The sequence below is a fragment of the Bison bison genome, unplaced genomic scaffold (genome assembly GCF_000754665.1).
Source record: "Bison bison bison isolate TAMUID 2011002044 unplaced genomic scaffold, Bison_UMD1.0 scf7180017864371, whole genome shotgun sequence".
Taxonomy (NCBI): domain Eukaryota; kingdom Metazoa; phylum Chordata; class Mammalia; order Artiodactyla; family Bovidae; genus Bison; species Bison bison.
Window position 1 is genome coordinate 14,857,681 of NW_011494943.1, and position 18,377 is coordinate 14,876,057.

Genomic DNA, 18,377 nt, shown 5'->3' on the forward strand with positions numbered 1-18,377 from the left:
TGCCTGTACCCCAAGAAGTACAGTGAGCAGGTGGCAGAGTCGGGGGCTCGGGAGCAGCCCCTGCGGGCAGGGGTGGTGCTGGCTCTGAGCCCCCAGGGGGCCTTCTTTCCAGCTGCTCGCCCAGTGGGCCTCAGTGAACCAAGGACTCAGTCCAGAGCTGGTGGAGGGCTGGGGGGGGGCGTCCTGAAGCCAAGTAACTCCCAGGTTCCTGAGGTCATATGACAGCCTTTGTGACCTGGGCAAGGGCCCTTTGGGGACCTCTGTTTTCCAGGTTGTGACTCCTGAGGGTTAACCAATTTGAGGTACCTTCCTGTCCTGATGTTCGGGGAGATAGAAGGGCCATGCTCCATAAACTGGGCTCTCGTGTGTGGGCTGGCAGTCAGGGGGTCACCCTGGTCTAGGAACAGATGATCTGGGTACTCACTCTCCAGGCATGAGGACAAGCCTTTCTGCCTGACCGAAGGGCTTCCCACATTGTAATTGGCCTGTGACACCTACTCCTGCCTTTTAAAAAGATTTAAACTATCTTACAGTCTTGCTCATGGATTGATTTTCCTTATTCCCTGGAGACAAAACAGATTAGCATAAAGGCTCATAGACCCATTACACAGTGATGAATGACTGCTATCAGTACCTTCGTACACAGTATTCCGATCATCTCTCTAGACACATATTCATATTTTTATAAAAAATGGAGTTTTAAAATAGTACATAGTATCTTGCAGCATGCTCTTTTCTGATTATTGATTTATTTGTGGCTGCACTGGTGGTCTTTGTTGCACGTGGGCTTTCTCTAGTTGTGGTGTACAGGCTTCTCATTGCAGTGGCTTCTCTTATCGTGGAGCACAGACTCTAGGGCGCAGTGACGCACAGATTTAGTTGCCTTGTGGCATGTAGAATCTTAGTTCCCAAACCAGGAATCAAACCCACGTCCCCTGCATTGGCAGGCGGATTCTCAACCACTGGACCACCAGGGAAAGCACGCCCGTTTTTAACCTTCATCTTGACTCTCTACCCACGTCCATCCACATTCAGCCAGTGCGTCACCCTGGTGGCCCACAGCCCAGCGTTTGGAGGCAGGACAGGTCACCCAGACTCTGGTAGCAAGTATTTCGGATCACTCCTTTTCATTAACTGCGAATGAGGTCTCTCCTTTTTAGCCGAAGTCTTATGTTACTGGAATGGGTTTCTGTCAGTAGCTATCAGGGCTTCCTTGATAGCTCGGTTGGTAAAGAATCTGCCTGCAATGCAGGAGACCCCGGTTTGATTCCTGGGTTGGGGAGATCTGCTGGAGAAGGGATAGGGTACCCACTCCAGCATCCTTGGGCTTCCCTTGTGGCTCAGCTTGTAAAGAATCTGCCCGCAATGCAGGAGACCTGGGTTCTTTCCCTGGGTTGAGAAGATCCCCTGGAGAAGGGAAAGGCTACCCACTCCAGTATTCTAGCCTGGAGAATTCCATGGACTGTATAGTCCATGGGGTTGCAAGGAGTCGGACACGACTGAGCGACTTTCACTTGTCGGCAGAACCTTGAGTTGCAGGGACGCAGACTGTTAAGGTTTGGGTATTTATTTGCTTGCAGCTTGAGGCTGGTCATAACGAGCTGTGTGTCTGTTTTCCTCCTCTGCAGAGGACGTCATTGCCCGGGAATTAATAGAGAAGATGATCGCCATGGACCCCCAGAAGCGCCCGTCAGCGAAGCATGTGCTGAAACACCCTTTCTTCTGGAGCCTGGAAAAGCAGCTCCAGTTCTTCCAGGTGGAGATGTTTGTTTTCTTCATCAAAAATATTCATTTAACCTTGCCTGTTTCTTTCCAGAAACTACAGCAAAGAACAAAGAATGAAACTAAATGACCCATAATCCCACAACCGAAAGAGAACCACAGTTGGCATCTCAATATATTTTCTTCATACAGGCAGACCTAGGAGGTACTGCAGGCTCGGCTCCAGACCCTGGTGATAAACTGAATATTGCAGTAAAGCGAGTCACACTTTGGTTTCCCAGTGCACATAAGTGTTTATGTCTACATCACACTGTAGTCTAAGAATGCAGTGACATTATATCTGAGGGCAGACGTCTTCAAGGGACCTCCGGATTAGCCAGGTCACTTGGCTGATGATAAGATGTAGGGCAGGAATAAAGCTCATGCAAAGGGAACTTCACCGCACCCCAGGTTGAGATGTAAGTTCTTAGTATCTCCGGTCGCATGTCTTGTGAACATACAGGCTTCCGTCCGTATCACAAGCTGTGCCAGCTCTGAGGTTCAGCTCCAAGTGCCCCCGTGTACTCAAGCGCACGCTTAGTTGCTTTGGTCGTGTCTGACTCTGCGACCCTATGACCGAAGCCCACCACGCTCCTCTCTCCATGGGATTCTTTAGGCAAAAATGCTCGAGTGGGTTGCCATGCCCCCCTCCAGGGGATCTTCCCGACCCGGGGATCAAACCCCTGTTTGCTGTGTCTCCTGTGTTGCAGTGGATTATTTACCACTGAGCCACCAGGGAAGCCCCCCATGTACCCAAGTTGACCATCAGTTCCCCCCAAGGCTTTCCTTTTGCAACTGCAAGTTAGACAGTCAGCTGGTCTGATTTTATCTTCGTCAAAGATGAAGGCTGTGCTCCCCACAAGGCTGCTCGGTGGACCTGTCTCACTGATGGGGACTCCAAGAGGCCCGTGGTCAGGTGCATCCCCGCAAACACAGAGCAGGATTTGGATCCATAGCTGGGGCCTTTAGACCCGATACTCTTGTCACTGGCTTTTCTCCTCTGAAAGAAGTCTTGGCTTCCTGTTTTTTTCTAATTGTTTGATTGAAGAATGATAAACCTCCCCCCAACAGTCATGGCTTTGTGTGTGTGGGCACACAGAAGTCACAGCGTGTCAATCCGAGTGAACCTTTCTCTTGGTTCATCAGTGAATACAGATTGCACGCGTGGCCCCGTGTGGCACGTAGTATGGTGACAGGCAGGCGAGGTGCTGCACGTCTGTGGACGGTGCGCATCTGTGGTGGAGCCGGGGGGTCTCTCCTCAGCAAGTGGCAGGCGGGGCTGCTCCCGGGGAGCAGGCAGGACCCTCGCTGCCCGGCTCAGGCAGGGGTGGCCGGGCCATCCTCAGCCCTCGGCGCCTCCACACTGACCATCGCCTGGTGCCCTGTCTCCCTCCCAGGACGTGAGTGACCGGATAGAGAAAGAGGCCCTGGACGGCCCGATAGTGAAGCAGCTGGAGCGCGGCGGGCGGGCCGTGGTGAAGATGGACTGGCGGGAGAACATCACCGTCCCCCTGCAGACAGGTGACCATGAGGTGCCCCGGGCACCTGTGGGCAGAGGCAATTTCTCGTGAACACTTCTGAGAAGCAGGCATGGGAGCGACAACTCCAGGCTGCTTGGGGTTCCAATACCACTTCTGGGGCCAAGGCTTCCTGTGGTCTGGATAGCCGGTCACCCCACTGCTCTCGTGCGTGTCCCCCTTTGTCTCTCAGAGTGACAGGTTTGTGACATGTATGGCACTCTCAGCGGCTGTCTCTGACCACGGGCGTGACTGGGAGGCAGAATTCAGGCTAATGCTGCCGCCCTACACCGGGTTCAGATTGGGAAAATCTGCGATGAGGATGGAGTTAGGTCATGTTTCTATCCTAAGATTGCTTCATCTCCAGGAGCCCCAGAAACTGTTTTCTTTTGGAGTCTGGTGGGTTTGTTACATTGCCTCCCTTCTTTTTTTTTCTAGATCTGCGGAAATTCAGAACCTATAAAGGCAGTTCGGTCCGAGATCTCCTCAGAGCCATGAGGAATAAGGTGAGGGCCGAGGGCGCACAGCGGGGCCGGGCAGGGTGCTGCACAGCCCCCTCCTCGTATCCCTTCCCCATGGGTGCTCTGGCCACCCTGGAGTGAGGAACTCACAGAGGCTAGGCGGCCGTGGCTGCACTGGATACGTTAGCAGCTGTTCCTTCCCCTGGATGAGCCTTCTCTTCAGGGATGCTGGGGCAGGGAGCTGTGCTCTGGGAAGTGGGCTCAGTCACCACATCCTTCACTGGCTTGCACGGTGCCTTCTCCCTGCCTGGACAGCACTCGATGAAGTCCCTCTATGGGGGCCCTTTCTGCACCTGACTGCCCCTCCCTGCTCTCCCCGCACCAGCCTCAAAGACCTCCCCCGAAGAAGGGGAAGAGACCGGGGAGTGGACGGGTGGTCCCTTTAGCGAGCCTCACAGTCTGTGTTCCTCGAGCGGGTCTGGCCCGGGTCCCACGGGCTTCTCTCCGCCGACCACGTGTCTGTGTCCGCCCGTCTGCAGAAGCACCACTACCGGGAGCTGCCCGAGGAGGTGCAGCAGACGCTGGGCGCCCTCCCTGACGACTTCGTGCGCTACTTCACCTCCCGCTTCCCCCCCCTCCTCTCACACACCTACCGTGCCATGGAGCTGTGCTGCCACGAGAGGCCCTTCCAGCCCTACTACCACGAGCCCCCCGAGCCCCAGCCCCCCGTGACTGCAGATGCCCTCTGAGCCGGGCGGCCTCCACGCTGGTGGCCTCGCTGGGACTGAGGGCCTGGTCTCTACGAGCCGCAGCCCGCTGCCTCCTGGCCGAGCAGGGAGACCAGGCCCGGAAGCCAAGTGCCTTGAGCTGCCCACTCCGCAGCCAGCAGGGGAAGATGCCAACTCCGGGCAGAGGGAAAGGTGATTCCCCCCACCCCCCCAACCTGCGGAGGAGCTGGGAAGACACTGGTCATGAAAGTTGGACCACTGGGGGATGTCTGCAAAGGAGGACCGGTCCCAGAGGCAGAGAGGAGTGCCGTCCGTCTTCTCCTGGATATACTCGCTTCAGACTCGCATTTCTTTTAAAACTCCCTGTCTGATGCCAGCCTGTAGGCCTTTAAGGAAGAGAGACGAGGGACCTCTCTGTGTTGCCCGCGTGCTGGGTCCAGGAGCGCCCCTCTCTTGGACCGTCTAGGCCAAGCTGCTAGGTGTGGCCTCTGCTAGGAGCAGGGCCCTGGAGGAGAGGGTCCCTGGGAGGGGGAGGGCCTTCAGAGAGTGTTGTCCCTGGGGATCAGAGACTCTGTGCACCCGCAGGCTCCCAGGTCACTGTGACCAGCGTTTCCTCTGGGGCAGCGAGAACCTTGAGCGTAGGGGTGCGGTGAGGGGACAGGCCAGCCCGAAACTCTGAAAGGCAAGGCCGTGTCTGCAGGTCTCACAGACACCGAGAGGATGCCGTGGCCCCAGGCATCAGTGGCCTGAATGGTGGCCTTCAGTGGGTCCGTGCCTTGGGCGCTCGGGGTTATTTAGGAGCATCTGGAAGCAAGAGGGGATAAGTCCCCTGGCCACGAGGGGTAGAAGCTCAGACCCGGGCAGGGACAGGCCGGAGGGGCCGGAGGGGAGCAGGCCAGATGGGACATTCAGGGCCCACCAGGGGAGTCCTGGCCAGCAGGCAGGCGGTGAGGCCACTCTGTCCCTGGGGCCAGCAGGACGGGCCAGGGGGTTGAGGGCCGAGGCCAGGGTCACCACACACTTTGTGGGCAGGCTTTTATGTTTCTCTTGGCAGATTTTAATAACTTTTTATTTTGATCATACCGTAGAATGCTACATTAGTGTGAGCTAAACTGAACTTGAAGCTTACTCATGAAGAAGCAATGCAAGAAACAGAATAATACACCTTCTATTTTGTAGGGTAGCCCCTGGTTCTCTAATGCTGAAGAGTAACGTCGTGGCAACACTATGCACGTGTATGACACAACCTCAAAATCATGCTCTCTAAATTACGTCAATACCATGGGTTTTTTCCCCCAAAATTGATACAATGTTTAACATTAGTTTTAGTCAAAATTTTCTGTCTTTTCTCTGCCGAAAGCCCTTAGAAGTTTAATGCAGTCAGGATACAGGTGAGGAAGCATTTTCTGAGTACCTTCTCTAGCCGGGTGGAGGGATCACTGCAGTTCGGTCCTGGTGAACTCAAGAGACTCTGCTCAGGAGGAAGAACGTTACTGTCAAGTTTCTCTAACTGACAGAGAGAAATCGCTGTTTCTTCTCCTCGCAAGATGTTTTCCGACAGTGGATTTGAATGAGAGCGTCACCAACACACTCATTCCGCCTTCAGTGAATTTAACTCCCTTCCTTTCTGTCTGCCTAAAGTCATCTTCTCTCTCTGTCTCTCTCTCTTTTAAAATTATCCTACATCTTTAAACCTCATCAGTTACCTCGTTTAGACCTAGGGACCTGGCATCCTCGGTCAGCATCAGGTCTCGTACCATGCTGTCCGTTTTTCAGGAACTCGGAAAACCACCGTCTTTCTCCTCCCAGCTGTGATGCTCCCGGGCCGGCCCCTTCCCCGGCTGTTCTCATACCGCTCTGCAGGTCGCTTTGCCGCCAGGGCAGATGATGAGACAGTTCGAGGTGGAGAAGCAGAAAGTGCCGCGAGTGATTTAAGGGACTGTCAGCTTCCCGCGCTGCTGGGGGCGGGGGTGGGGGTCAGCTGCCTCATCTTTGTCTCTGCTGAATGCTCTCTCCGGGGAGTAGCCAGGCCGTTCCCAACACCCCAGGGTTTGTGTCATCTCTCTGTTTTGGCCCCTCTTGCCTCCAGGACAGCTTTTTTTTTTTTTAACTGCCTTTTCTGCTTGTGGTACTAGTTTTTAACCATCCCACTGTCTCAAACTCGTTTATTCACTGTATTTTATTTGAGCGCTTCTATATGTGCTGGACAGGATATTGGGTGCGAGAGACAGGTAAACAAAACAGGCCAAACCTCAGCTTTCACACGAGCCAGTGGTAGAGAGCGGACAGGCAGTGGTGGGGAAGGGCATGCGTCTGGGGTTGGCACCCAGCAGATCGCCTTCTGTTCATCTTCTCTCCGTCACCTTTGGGAACCCGGGCACCCGTCAGTCCTCCCAAGTGTCCTGTAGAGGTCTTGTGTGGGTGCCCATCATGATGACACCTCGGGCACCATCTGGTTTGTCCTGGTCTCTAAAATTCTGGTTTCCTGTTGTTTTGAGCAGGAAGGTGTTCTTTCATGAAAAGAGGGTTCTGCAGTCGGCCACGTCCTGTCACAGCTGAGCTGTTGATCTGATCTTTTGTACAATTCCTGGAAGGCTGAATTTTCACAAGTACACCATCTTTATCTTCTTTTTTTTTAAATTTATTTTTGGCTGTGCTGGGTCTTTGCTGCTGCACACGGGCTTTCTCTACTTGTGGCAAGCAGGGGCTACTCTAGTTGAGGTCACCAGCTTCTCATCGAGGTGGCTTTTCTTCTTGCAGATCACGGGCCGTAGGGTGTACAGGCTTCAGTATGCTTCAGTTAGTTGCCCCAAGGCATATGGAAACTTCCTCAGACCAGGAGTCGAACCCGTGTCCCCTGCATTGGCAGACAGGTTCTTATCCACTGGACTACCAGGGAAGTCCTGTCTCATCTTTAAGACAGAGTTTAGTCACATCTGTTAGGAATCCCAAGGACACCATCGTCTCTTTAAATCTTGTATTGAACCTTGTGTTGAATCTGTCCTTGGCACACTTGCCAGAATCCTCATGCTGCTTCTTGAGTCCTTTTAACTTCAGTTTTTAAAGAGCTCCACCTGTCATGGGCACCAGAGCATCTGCTCACTTGGCAATCACAGGTGTTATATGATGTCACTAAAGCACCTGATGTCTCATGCATGCCACCTGGGCACCAAGTTCCTCTCCCACCTCCCCCTTTCTCAGTGCAGCAGTCCTCGTCGACTCTCCCCAGGGAGACATCATTCCCACCCCTTACACATCTTTCAGTGGGAGATCCACCGGTTAGCAGGCCCAGTTAAGTACTTCTTCCTACCAACTTGAGAAGGAAGTTCCTTATCAGAGCTCACCCTGATCCTTTGAGTGAGGTTTTGTGTGAATGCCATTCATTTATCACCACAGTGAAAGAGAAGATCTGGAGTCTGGTCTGACATCGAAGATGTGAGGGGGGCCTTTGGGTGGTAGAGTTTTCTCCTCTTGGACGCTCTTTTCTCCGAAGTTGAACCACGGCCAGGCTTGGCTTTCCCGGGACTGTTCTCACTGTGTATCTCTGTTCTTCGGATCCTCAGGCTTGAGGTCATCCAGGGAGGTGGGCTGGTTCCGTTTTCACAGGCTTCTGTGGAAGGGCCGGGGGACAGCGCACAGCATACCTGAAAGGAGCCTCTTTCTATTCTCTTGAGCTTTCTCTCCGATCGTTCACCTTCTGAAATCCCTCTTCTTCGTACTTCCCAGTGTTTCTTTTCCTTGGCCACCCTTCACCATCCTGGAGTAGTTTCTTCAGTTGACTGATCCTTTGGGTGAGGTTTTGTGTGAATGCCATTCATTTATCACCACAGTGAAAAAGATGAACTGGTGGCTGGTCTGACGTCAAAGATGAGGGGGGTCCTTTGGGTTGTAGGGCTTTCTCCTCTTGGACGCGTCTTTCTCCGAAGTTGGCCCGGGGCCAGGCTTGGGTTTCCTGGGGCTGTTCTCATTTGTGCATCGCTGTGCGCACTGAGCTTGCCTGGAAGTAAGTCTCCAGGTGTCCTGTACAGATGAGCCAGAATTCCACCTTCCAGGGTTGGACCATTATCATTCTTTGGGTTTTTTTTAGACCATTATCTTTTAAACCAAAGAGTCTACTCTTTGTATATTTGGTTTTCTCTGTGAATCAGTGATTTCCCACGAGTAACTGGTTCCAATTCTTGTATCAGGACTTAAATCCTCTCTGTATTCATTGGAAAACCACAAAGACATCATCCACAGTGAGCCTCCCCACTGGAGCAGCCTTAACCAACACTTCCAGCCAAAGTCCCCACCCCGCTCACCTCACCCCCTGTTCTCAAGTGTCCGGCAGGTACAGTATTCCTTTTCAGTGTCCCGGAAGCTGTGACGGGGGCGTCCCCACTGACCTAGAAAGCATTACCAGTCGATTCTGCCACATTCTCAGATGCTAACTTTATGTAGTGTTCTTTTTGCAACGACCTATTTATTGAACCTATTTATATTTATTTAATTTTTACGCTGAAGTGTGTCCAGTGACAGTTGCACTTGCTTAAAGCACATCAGATTTGCTTTGGATAAACACCCCTGACCATTTTAAAACTGGAAAAGTTATACTGTATCCTTCCATGGGATGGACGCCTTACAGCAGTTTTGTCATTAAAGGGTGAATAATTTGGTCAGGGTGAAAATGTTAATTTTTAAGTGAGTTTTTTTTTTTTTTTTTAATTCTGTGCCATTGTGTCTTCTCTGTGGATGGTTAATTGTTTCATGGGTATGTGTTAATCGTGTGATACAATCCTCTTTGTGGAACCTAAAAATCCTCTTTTTAGCTTTATATTTTATAAACTGCCAGATTGTACAATTTTTACGTGTATTTTTAAAGGTTGATGATGTGAGGGTAATTATCTAAGTTAAACAGCCTATTTTTGTACCTCCTGTACAGTTTTATAACTCTGCTGATCAATCATGGCACCTTACGCTGAGCCAGCCACAAATAAAGGCAGTTTTAGATTTGGAAGTCAGCTCCATTTTCTTCAAGACTTGACCACCACTCTCAGACCAGGGGGTCATGCTGAGCTGTCTTCCTGGGTAGGTGTCTGGCTGGTGAGGGAGCAGTGGGTTCAGTGGGTGGGAAGACTGGCAGGAGGGGTGTGTTTACCTGATGGTGTTCATGGCAGGGTCCCCAGGCTGGAGAGTCCTCCTTAGTTTCTTTATATTTTTTAAATAATTTTTTTTTAATATGGACCATTTTTAAAGAAAGTCTTGTATTGAATTTGATACAGTATCGCTTCTGTTTTATGTTTTGTGTTTTTTTTTTTTGGCCGCAAGGCATGTGGGAATCCTAGGACCTCCTCGTCCAGGGATTGAATCCACACCCCCTGCATTGGAAAGTCCTAACCACTGGGATCGGTCCTGGGTGTTCTTTGGAAGGAATGATGCTAAAGCTGAAACTCCAGTACTTTGGCCACCTCATGCTAAGAGTTGACTCATTGGAAAAGACTCTGATGCTGGGAGGGATTGGGGGCAGGAGGAGAAGGGGACGACAGAAGATGAGATGGCTGGATGGCATCACCGACTTGAGGGACCTGAGTTTGAGTGAACTCCGGGAGTTGGTGATAGACAGGGAGGCCTGGTGTGCTGTGATTCATGGGGTCGCAGAGTCGGACGTGACTGAGCGACTGAACTGAACTGAACCACTGGGCCACCAGGGAAATCCCCTCCTTAGTTTCTGTGGGCAGAGCTTCCTTGAAACACTGCAGAAAGTTTCCCCGAAAGTACTGGTTCAGGCTGAATTCCAGGAAGGTGGCCAGATTAGGACCCACATGCCTTGTGGTGAGGCAGGGGTTGGGGCAGGTGTTGGTCCAGGAAATCCACAGGGGAGAAACACCAGGGAGGTAACTCAGCCAACACAGCAGTGGGAAAGACACGACCTGCATGTGTCGGAAGCACGTAAGATGTCTGCCCACATGCCAAGGCATGAGCTCAGTGGCCAGCCTGGTTGGACTTTAGGATCCTGCTAACATGCTTTCACCTCTCAGGCCGCATCCCCTCTGGTGACATCCGAGGATGCTCTGCTTTCTCTTGCACCGCCAGGAAGGGGTCATTCGCTGGAGGACCCCAAGGGCCCGCCAGCCCCTGGACAGCTTAGCAAGGGCTCTGCCTGGAGACTGGCTCCTTCCACTCGGCCAACCAGCACCCCATCCTCCCACTTCCCACCCCTACCCCCACCCAGCAGACACAGGGGTCATCCCTGAGAGCCATGGACGCTCCCTCTCTCTGAAGCACGGATCCTTGGATGCAGCCAAGTCCAAGGGAGCAGGAGGAGCTGCAGGGCAGGAGGAGATGGGGATGACAGGATGAGATGTTTAGATGGCATCACTTGGCACCTGCTTGCTGCCATCTGTCACTTGATGCGGCTCTCAGATTCCCCACGAAGCTATTGAGCCCGGGCTGCGGTCATGTCTGGGACTGGTCCAGGCCAGGGAGGGAGGTGGCTGGTAGCACGCTCACCCGCCTCTGAGAACAGGGAGAGGCCAACAGGTGGTCAGGCCAGGGCCATGGGCTTCTTTTTGCCCCCAAAGTTATTAGATGTATGTGCAGATATACCCAATTGTATTCCATCAGTGAACACACTTGTTTGTACTATCTTTTTGTATTAGGCCCATCTGTCCTGTGTGCTAGACACATGCCTTAGCTTCAGGTTTGGTTCAGTCACTCAGTCGTGTCCGACTCTGTGACCCTACAGACTGCAGCACGCCAGACTTCCCTGCCCATCATCAACTCCCAGAGCTTGCTCAAACTCATGTCCATTGAGTCAGTGATGCCATCCAACCATCTCATCCTCTATCGTCCCCTTCTCCTCCTGCCCTCAATCTTTCCCAGCATCAGGGTCTTTTCCAATGAGTCAGCCCTTCACATCAGGTGGTCAGAGTATTGGAGTTTCAGCTTCAGCATCAGCCCTTCCAATGAATATGCAGGACTGATTTCCTTTAGAATGGACTGGTTGGATCTCCTTGCAGTCCAAGGGACTCTCAAGAGTCTTCTCCAATGCCACAGTACAAACACATCAGTTCTTCGGTGCTCAGCTTTCTTTATAGTCCAACTCTCACATCCATACGTGACCACTGGAAAAACCATAGCATTGACTAGACAGACCTTTGTCAGCAAAGTAACGTCTCTGCTTTTTAATATGCTGTCTAGGTTGGTCATAGCTTTTCTTCCAAGGAGTAAGCGTCTTTTAATTTCATGGCTGCAGTCACCATCTGAAGTGATTTTGGAGCCCAAGAAAATAAAGTCTGTCACTGTTCCATAGCTTCAGGAGATGATAACAAAAGAAAATCACAGTTAACCCCACCTGCTTGTCTGTCTCCCGGGGCCAGGCAGGCACTGGGCTGGGATATCTGTGCCCTGGTGGCTGGCTGGCCTCAGTTCTCTCCCATGGCAGACCAGTATTTCCTCAAGATTAAGAGCACTTAACAGGACTTGCCTGGTGATCCAGCAAACGAGACTCTACGCTCCCAACACAGGGGGCCCAGGTTTGATCCCTGGTCAGGGAATTAGATCCCACGTGCTGCAACAAAGCCCAAAGATACTGTATGCCACAACTCAGACCAGGTGCAGCCAAATAAATAAATATTAAAAGAAAGAACACTTAACATCCTTTCTTCAGTGAAAAACAAACCAGACCCTTTGCCAAGGCAGAAAATCACATCATGACCCTGTGTCTGGGCCAATGAACTGTGAGCAGACGAACAGGGCTGGCGAGAACATGGGAGCCCCTGGGAGACTGTATGGAAAACGCCAGGGGTTCCTGGGCGCCGTTTCCAGACGCAGGAAGGGCAGGGCCGGCAAGACAGCAGCTGAGTATATAAACTTGGCCTCTGAGCGGGTTGGCAGGTAAGCCCAGTAAGTACCCTTCCCGCCCCCTCTTCCCTGAACCTCCAAATCCACCTTCCCTTCCCCAGCCCGGCTCAGTGACTTGGATGAAGCTGTAGAAATACAGGCTCGTGAGTCTGTCTGCCTCTGCCGTGCTAAGTCACTCCAGTCATGTCCAACTCTTTGCAACCCCAGGGACTGCAGCCCACTGGGCTCCTCTGTCCATGGGATTCTCCAGGCAAGAATACTGGAGTGGGTTGCCAGGCCCTTCTCCAGGGGATCTTCCTGACCCAGGGGTCAAACTCAGGTCTCCCACATTTCAAGAGGATTCTTTACCATCTGAGCCGCCAGGGAAGTGTGTCTGCAGGCATTGCAGAGCTGGAAAGAGTGACCAGTCACCAAGATGATTCATGACCCAATCAAGATTCCAGAAGTTACCAGAAACTGGAATGCTGAGCCCAAACAAAGATGATGGCATTAATGGCAGGGCCAGAGGCGGAGGGCAGGGCTGTGAGGGGCTGGAAACTCACTGACATTTGATGACACAGGAGTTTGGCCTGGAGAGACGTGGGAGGAGCTGGTGGGGGTACAGATGTCTGTCACGTGATGCGGAATAAGGGTCTAAGCTGGAAGCGGGGGCACAGGGTCCCCAACGGCAGATCCTGGCTCCGGGAGGGCAAAGGGCTGCTAACAGCTTGAACCGCCCAGCCAGGCCAGAGGAGGGTTGCAAGGGAGCAGGTGCGGTCTCCGGAGGAACCCAACAGAGGGGAAGGGCCTCACCCTGAGCAGACTAAGGGAAAGTCTTCTTTGGGTCAGAGGTTGGGCTCGGGTCCCTTCCAAATCAAACCTGAGGGCTACCCCTCCCTGTGATGAGTTCCTAGAAAAAGGGGTGTGACACAGGAAGCAGGGTGGGAGGCACCAGAAAGAAGGGTTCAGGGTTCACCGTGGGGTGGGGGTGGGGTGGCCGTTCATTCTGCAGGATTCCCCAGAGTCACCTCTTGCCATGGACTGAGAGGCAGCTGGTACAGATAAGAGAACCAAGAGCCACAGGACCGTTTCCCAAAGTTCACGCCTCAGAATATGAGTTCCAAGGGAGGTGAAACTCAGAAAAACAGGCTTAGCGTCCAGATACGTTCAGGAAATGCTGAATCAAATAAAGATTCCCCGTTCACTGCAATGCCATTCAGAGGCCTTTCATATACTCACAGGAGATTCTCCCAGCGAGGATGTGCCCTTATCTCCCAACTATTGCTTTTCATTAACGGGAATAAAGAAGGAATGGTGTTTGCGGTGGTGGAGATGATGTTATCTTTTCATCAGATTTTGTTTCCCTCTTTCTGGAAACCCAGGAAGACAGCAGTCCCATTCTCTCTTGAAGTTAGGTTAGGGCATGTCAGTGGCCCTTTTATCCACTGACAAATGAACTGAGGCGGTTCTCTGTTGTTGTGACACATTTCTGATTGTGGCTGGGGTGGCATCCTTACAGCTACAAAGCTTGCACAGAAGTTGGAGAAAGGGCGGTCAGGGTCAAGCCCCAGAACTCGCCTGACAAGGTCCCACCGCTGCCCCTGGACCCAGACTCTGATAGTTAAAAACCACAAACACCTGGTAGTATCTGACTTTTTAAAATTTTTCTAAAAATTTTAAGTATAGTTAATTTATATAAAATTGTGTTAGTTTCAGGTGTACAGTACATTGAATTATACACACACACACACACAAAGAATCCACCTGCAATGCAGGAGACCTGGGTTCATTTCAGTTCCTGGGTTGGGAAGATCCCCTGGAGTAGGAAGTGGCACCCCACTCCAGTATTCTTGCCTGGAAAACCCCATGGACAGAGAAGCCTGGCAGGCTACGGTTCATTGGCTTGCAGAATCGGACATGACTAAATCGACTTAGCATGCACACACGTGTCTCATAAAACCTAGCCATTAGCTTAAATCTAATTAACATTTATTGAACCTGCTCTTGGTGGTTCAAAGGGGAAGGCACAAGAAGCTTAGCAGAGAAGAGAAGGAAATAAACGGACCCGAAAAGCAATTTGCTCAGAAGTCACAAAATGGGTCGAGGAGGAGAGGGGGAGTGGAGGAGGGGAAAAGGTCAATGGCACATGCGCCCTGATTTGTGTTTAAAACTAAAATCCCGTGGGCCCCTCGAAGCCTTGGATCCTGATGCCCCCACCCCAACATTTGACCAGCATTGTGAGAGGAAGGTTTCAAAAGAACTTCTGTGAAGAAATCGAGGCACAAATGTACCAGGAGAGATCACTTCAAAGCCAGCAGAACTTCAGCAACTGTGGCCTCCACTGTCTTGGTCTCTTGCACACATACATGCAAGCTCACTCGTGTCTGACTCTTTGCAACCCCAGGGACTGTAGCCCGCCTGGCTCCTCTGTCCATGGGGTTCTCCAGCCAAGAATACTGGACTGGGTTGCCATTCCCTCCTCTGGGGGATCTTCCTACCCAGTGATTGAATCCCAGCCTCCTGCATCTCCTGCATTGGCAGGTGGACTCTTTACCACTCAACCACCGGGAAAGCCCTGTCTTGGTCCCAGACGCATACTCATTTGTGTCTTTCCTAAGCCAGGACTTTCAGTGGCAGGCGCTGAGGGGCAGGCCTGTGAGAGCAAAACCTCTGCTTGTGGTTGAGCCCAGCTGGCTGCCTAGCACCAGCTCTGAAACTCTGCCTCTTGGTACAAAGCTACTCTGCCAGGGGAGGGTTTTCTTAATTGTTAGGTGAAGTGGCAGATGTGAAAAGATCTCAGAACATAATCATTCCTAGGTGTAAGTAGTTTTGGGTAGTAGGGCGTGTCAAATACAGGGAAGACCCTGCTCCCTGATGTTGATAAGCCTCCTGCAGGGGTTCAGTGGGCGGTTCATCCAGGATCTGTCTCATTCATCCAAGGCCCCAGGAGCACAGAAAACACACATCAAAAGAAATAGCGGAGAGGGAATTCCCTGGTGGTCCAGTGGTTAATACTCAGCATTTCCATCGCCATGACCCGGGTTTAATTCCTGGCTGGGGAATTCATATTTTGCAAGCCCTAAGGCATGGCCAAAAAAAAAAAAAAGAAAAGAAAACATGGAACTACCAAAGGCTACAGCAATTCCACTTCTGGGCATTTGCCTCAAACAGTTGAAAGCAGGAACTTGAAGACTTGTCTGGACCCCCATGACCACAGAAGTGTTATTCACAAGAACCACAGGAGGAATCATCCCAAGTGTCCACTGACCAACGAGTAGATAAACCTAATGGGGTGTATTCATCCAAGGGGATGCTATTCAGCCTTCAAAAGCAAGGAACTTCTCACAAATGTGCTATGGCATGAATGAGCCTTAAGAACATCAGGCTAGGTGAAATAAGCCAGGGCAAAAGGACAAATGATGTCTGATTCCACTCACAGGAGGGCCCAGTTACAGGGAGAACAGTGGTTGCCAAGGGCTGCGGGGAGGGGGATAGAAAGCCAGTGTTTCAAGGAGAGGGGCGGTGTTCACTTTGGGATGAGGGTGAGGGATGGTGGTTCTAGAGAGGAATGGTGGTGGATGTTACACAAAATGTGAATGTGTTTAATGCCCCAGAACCCTACACTAAAAACGTTAGAACGGTCAGTTTTACAGGGTATATTTTGTTGTTGCTGTTGTTTAGTCACTGAGTCATGTCCAACTCTTTTGCAACCCAAGGGACTGTAGCTTGCCAGACTCCTCTGTCCATGGGATTTCCCAGGCAAGAATTCTGGAGTAGGGTGCCATTTCCTTCTCCAGGGGATCTTTCTGACTCAGGGATTGGCTCCCACATGGGCAGGTGGATTCTTCACCTATAAGCCACCTGGGAAGCCCCAGTATATATTTACCGGGGTTTAAAACAAGAGGTAATAAACAGAAAGTCACAGTCAGATATCATAGCTGGGACAGGAAGCACGTGACTTCTGAGAGGGGAATTCAGTCAAAAACCAGGCAACACTCGTTGAACCAGCAGCAGCCCAGGGAACAAGAGCTGCTGGAAGCTGGACCCCGGCCACCCTCTTTCCCCATCACGGCAGCACCCATTTGCTGGTACAGGTAAGGTGATGCTCCCTGCTTCCCTCTTGGCAGAGTGGAAAGGGCTTGGGATAGATTGTCAATCAACACTTGAGTTCTTGTTCTTGCCCTTCCCCGGGCTTCCCCCACCCATTCCAGGCCCCTCATGAGCACAGGGGCTGATATGCAGCAGAATTTCCTTCAACTGGTCAGTCGTTGCATGAGGAGCTCAGCCAGCCATCTCTCTGAGTCCAACAGCCTATTGCTTTGTGGTTATTTCCTGGTTTTGTCCTTTCTCTTCCTCTCCTGCTCTGTAAACCACACAACCCTCTTAGAAGCCTGGGGCTGCCTTTCTGCCATGGCCCACGTGGGTCCAGGTCATCTGGACTGAGCTCAGAGCTGATGCTTAGGGGACAAGAATAGTCCCCAGCCTCTTGGGGTCACACTCAAGGTTCCTAATGAATCCCATTCAATGAAGTCTTACCTGGTTAGAAGGGACTTTCCTATCCTGCGGTTCATAGTCTCAAGGAGCCTATTCTTTCTAGATATGTGGGAATTTCTCTTTTCTCTTTGTATTCTTTTGTGAAATGTACTATGTGACACATAATGAACACATCTATGTAACATGCATGTGCATTGCACGGTAAGATAAGATAATGATCAGCCCTGAACCCAACACTCAACCCAAGGACGAACTACCACTAAACTTTCCATCTACCTACTGTGCTATCACCTCCCACCCAGACATAAATAACCACCCTCCCAAAGTCTGTTTCAATTGTTCTCTTGATTCTTTTAATTTAGTGCTTTATCACATCCATTTATTTTCATTTTATGAAATAGTTATATAACATATTCTGTGTGCCAGCTACTGTTTCGAATACTTTTAAATATTGTCATATAATTAGTTTAATCCACACTCCATTCCCATAAGGAATGTGCTATGGTTAATCCCATTTTACAGAAGAGAAAACTGAGGCACACAGAGATAAAGTGACTTGCTCAGGGTCACGCAGAAACCAGGTCTTCTGGTTCTTAGTACAAAAATTTCTCTAGGGCATATATCTAAGGGTGGAATTGTTGGTTATAGGATATAACACTATTCAGCATTAGAAGATAATGCCTGATTATTTCTCAGAGAACCAAAATACACTCTCACCAGCAATATACGAGTTCCTATTGACCCACAGCCTGTCCAACAATTGGTCTTGTCGACTTTTTTAACTTCTGGTAGGCTGCAGTCCATGGGGTCACTAGGAGTTGAACACGGCTCAGCGACTTCACTTTCACTTTTCACTTTTATGCACTGGAGAAGGAAATGGCAACCCACTCCAGTGTTCTTGCCTGGAGAATCCCAGGGACAGGGGAGCCTGGTGAGCTGCCGTCTATGGGGTCGCACTGAGTCGGGCTCGACTGAAGCGACTTAGCGGCAGCAGCAGCAGCAATCTAGTAGATATAAAGTGGTTCCTCATTGTGGTTTTAATTTCCCTGGCTCCTATTGAGTTAAAGCATCTTTTCATTAGTTGAGACATTTTGTTTTCTTTGAAATGTTCATGATGTCTTTAATATATTCAAAATTATCAGTTATTTATTCCAGCATTAGTGATCTTGAGGTCTTGCTTTGGAAATCTTTCCTTGCCCCAAGGACATAAAAATACTGTCCTATATTTTCTCATGGGCTTCCCCAGCGGCTCAGCAGTAAAGAATCTGCCTGCAATGGCAAGAGCCGCTGCAGGAGCCGAGGGTTTGACCCCTGGATCAGAAAAGTCTCCTGAAGTAGGAAATGGCAACCCACTCCAGTATTCTTGCCTGGGAAATCCCATGGACAGAGGAGCCTGGTGGTCTACAGTCCACGGGGTCACAGAGTTGGACACCACTTAGCAACTAAACATATTTTCTTATAAAAGTTTTTCAAGTGTTCTTTTACACATGAGTCTTTAAATTAGATAGAATTGATCTCTTCATTCCACGTGAGGTAGGGATACGTTTCCCATCTTTTTTCTCCACATAGTTGACCAGTTGATCAAGCATCATTCA

The 18,377-nt window shown here is 50.8% G+C and overlaps 2 protein-coding genes across 3 annotated transcripts in view; both read left to right on the plus strand.

The window, feature by feature from the left end:
• Positions 1-9,463, plus strand: part of ERN1 (endoplasmic reticulum to nucleus signaling 1) — an 82,643-nt gene extending 73,180 nt beyond the window's left edge. Inside the window, exons 20-23 of the mRNA XM_010856418.1 lie at positions 1,617-1,756; positions 3,159-3,282; positions 3,717-3,784; positions 4,279-9,463. Of these exons, the coding sequence (XP_010854720.1) occupies positions 1,617-1,756; positions 3,159-3,282; positions 3,717-3,784; positions 4,279-4,488 (542 nt within the window). The 3' untranslated portion in view covers positions 4,489-9,463. The remainder of the gene's footprint in view (positions 1-1,616; positions 1,757-3,158; positions 3,283-3,716; positions 3,785-4,278) is intronic.
• A 6,755-nt stretch (positions 9,464-16,218) lies between these two features.
• The window catches only part of ICAM2 (intercellular adhesion molecule 2), an 11,865-nt gene continuing 9,706 nt past the window's right edge, over positions 16,219-18,377 (plus strand). For both annotated transcript variants that reach the window (XM_010856420.1, XM_010856421.1), the window contains exon 1: positions 16,219-16,382. The gene's annotated coding sequence lies outside the window, so the exon portion shown is untranslated. The remainder of the gene's footprint in view (positions 16,383-18,377) is intronic.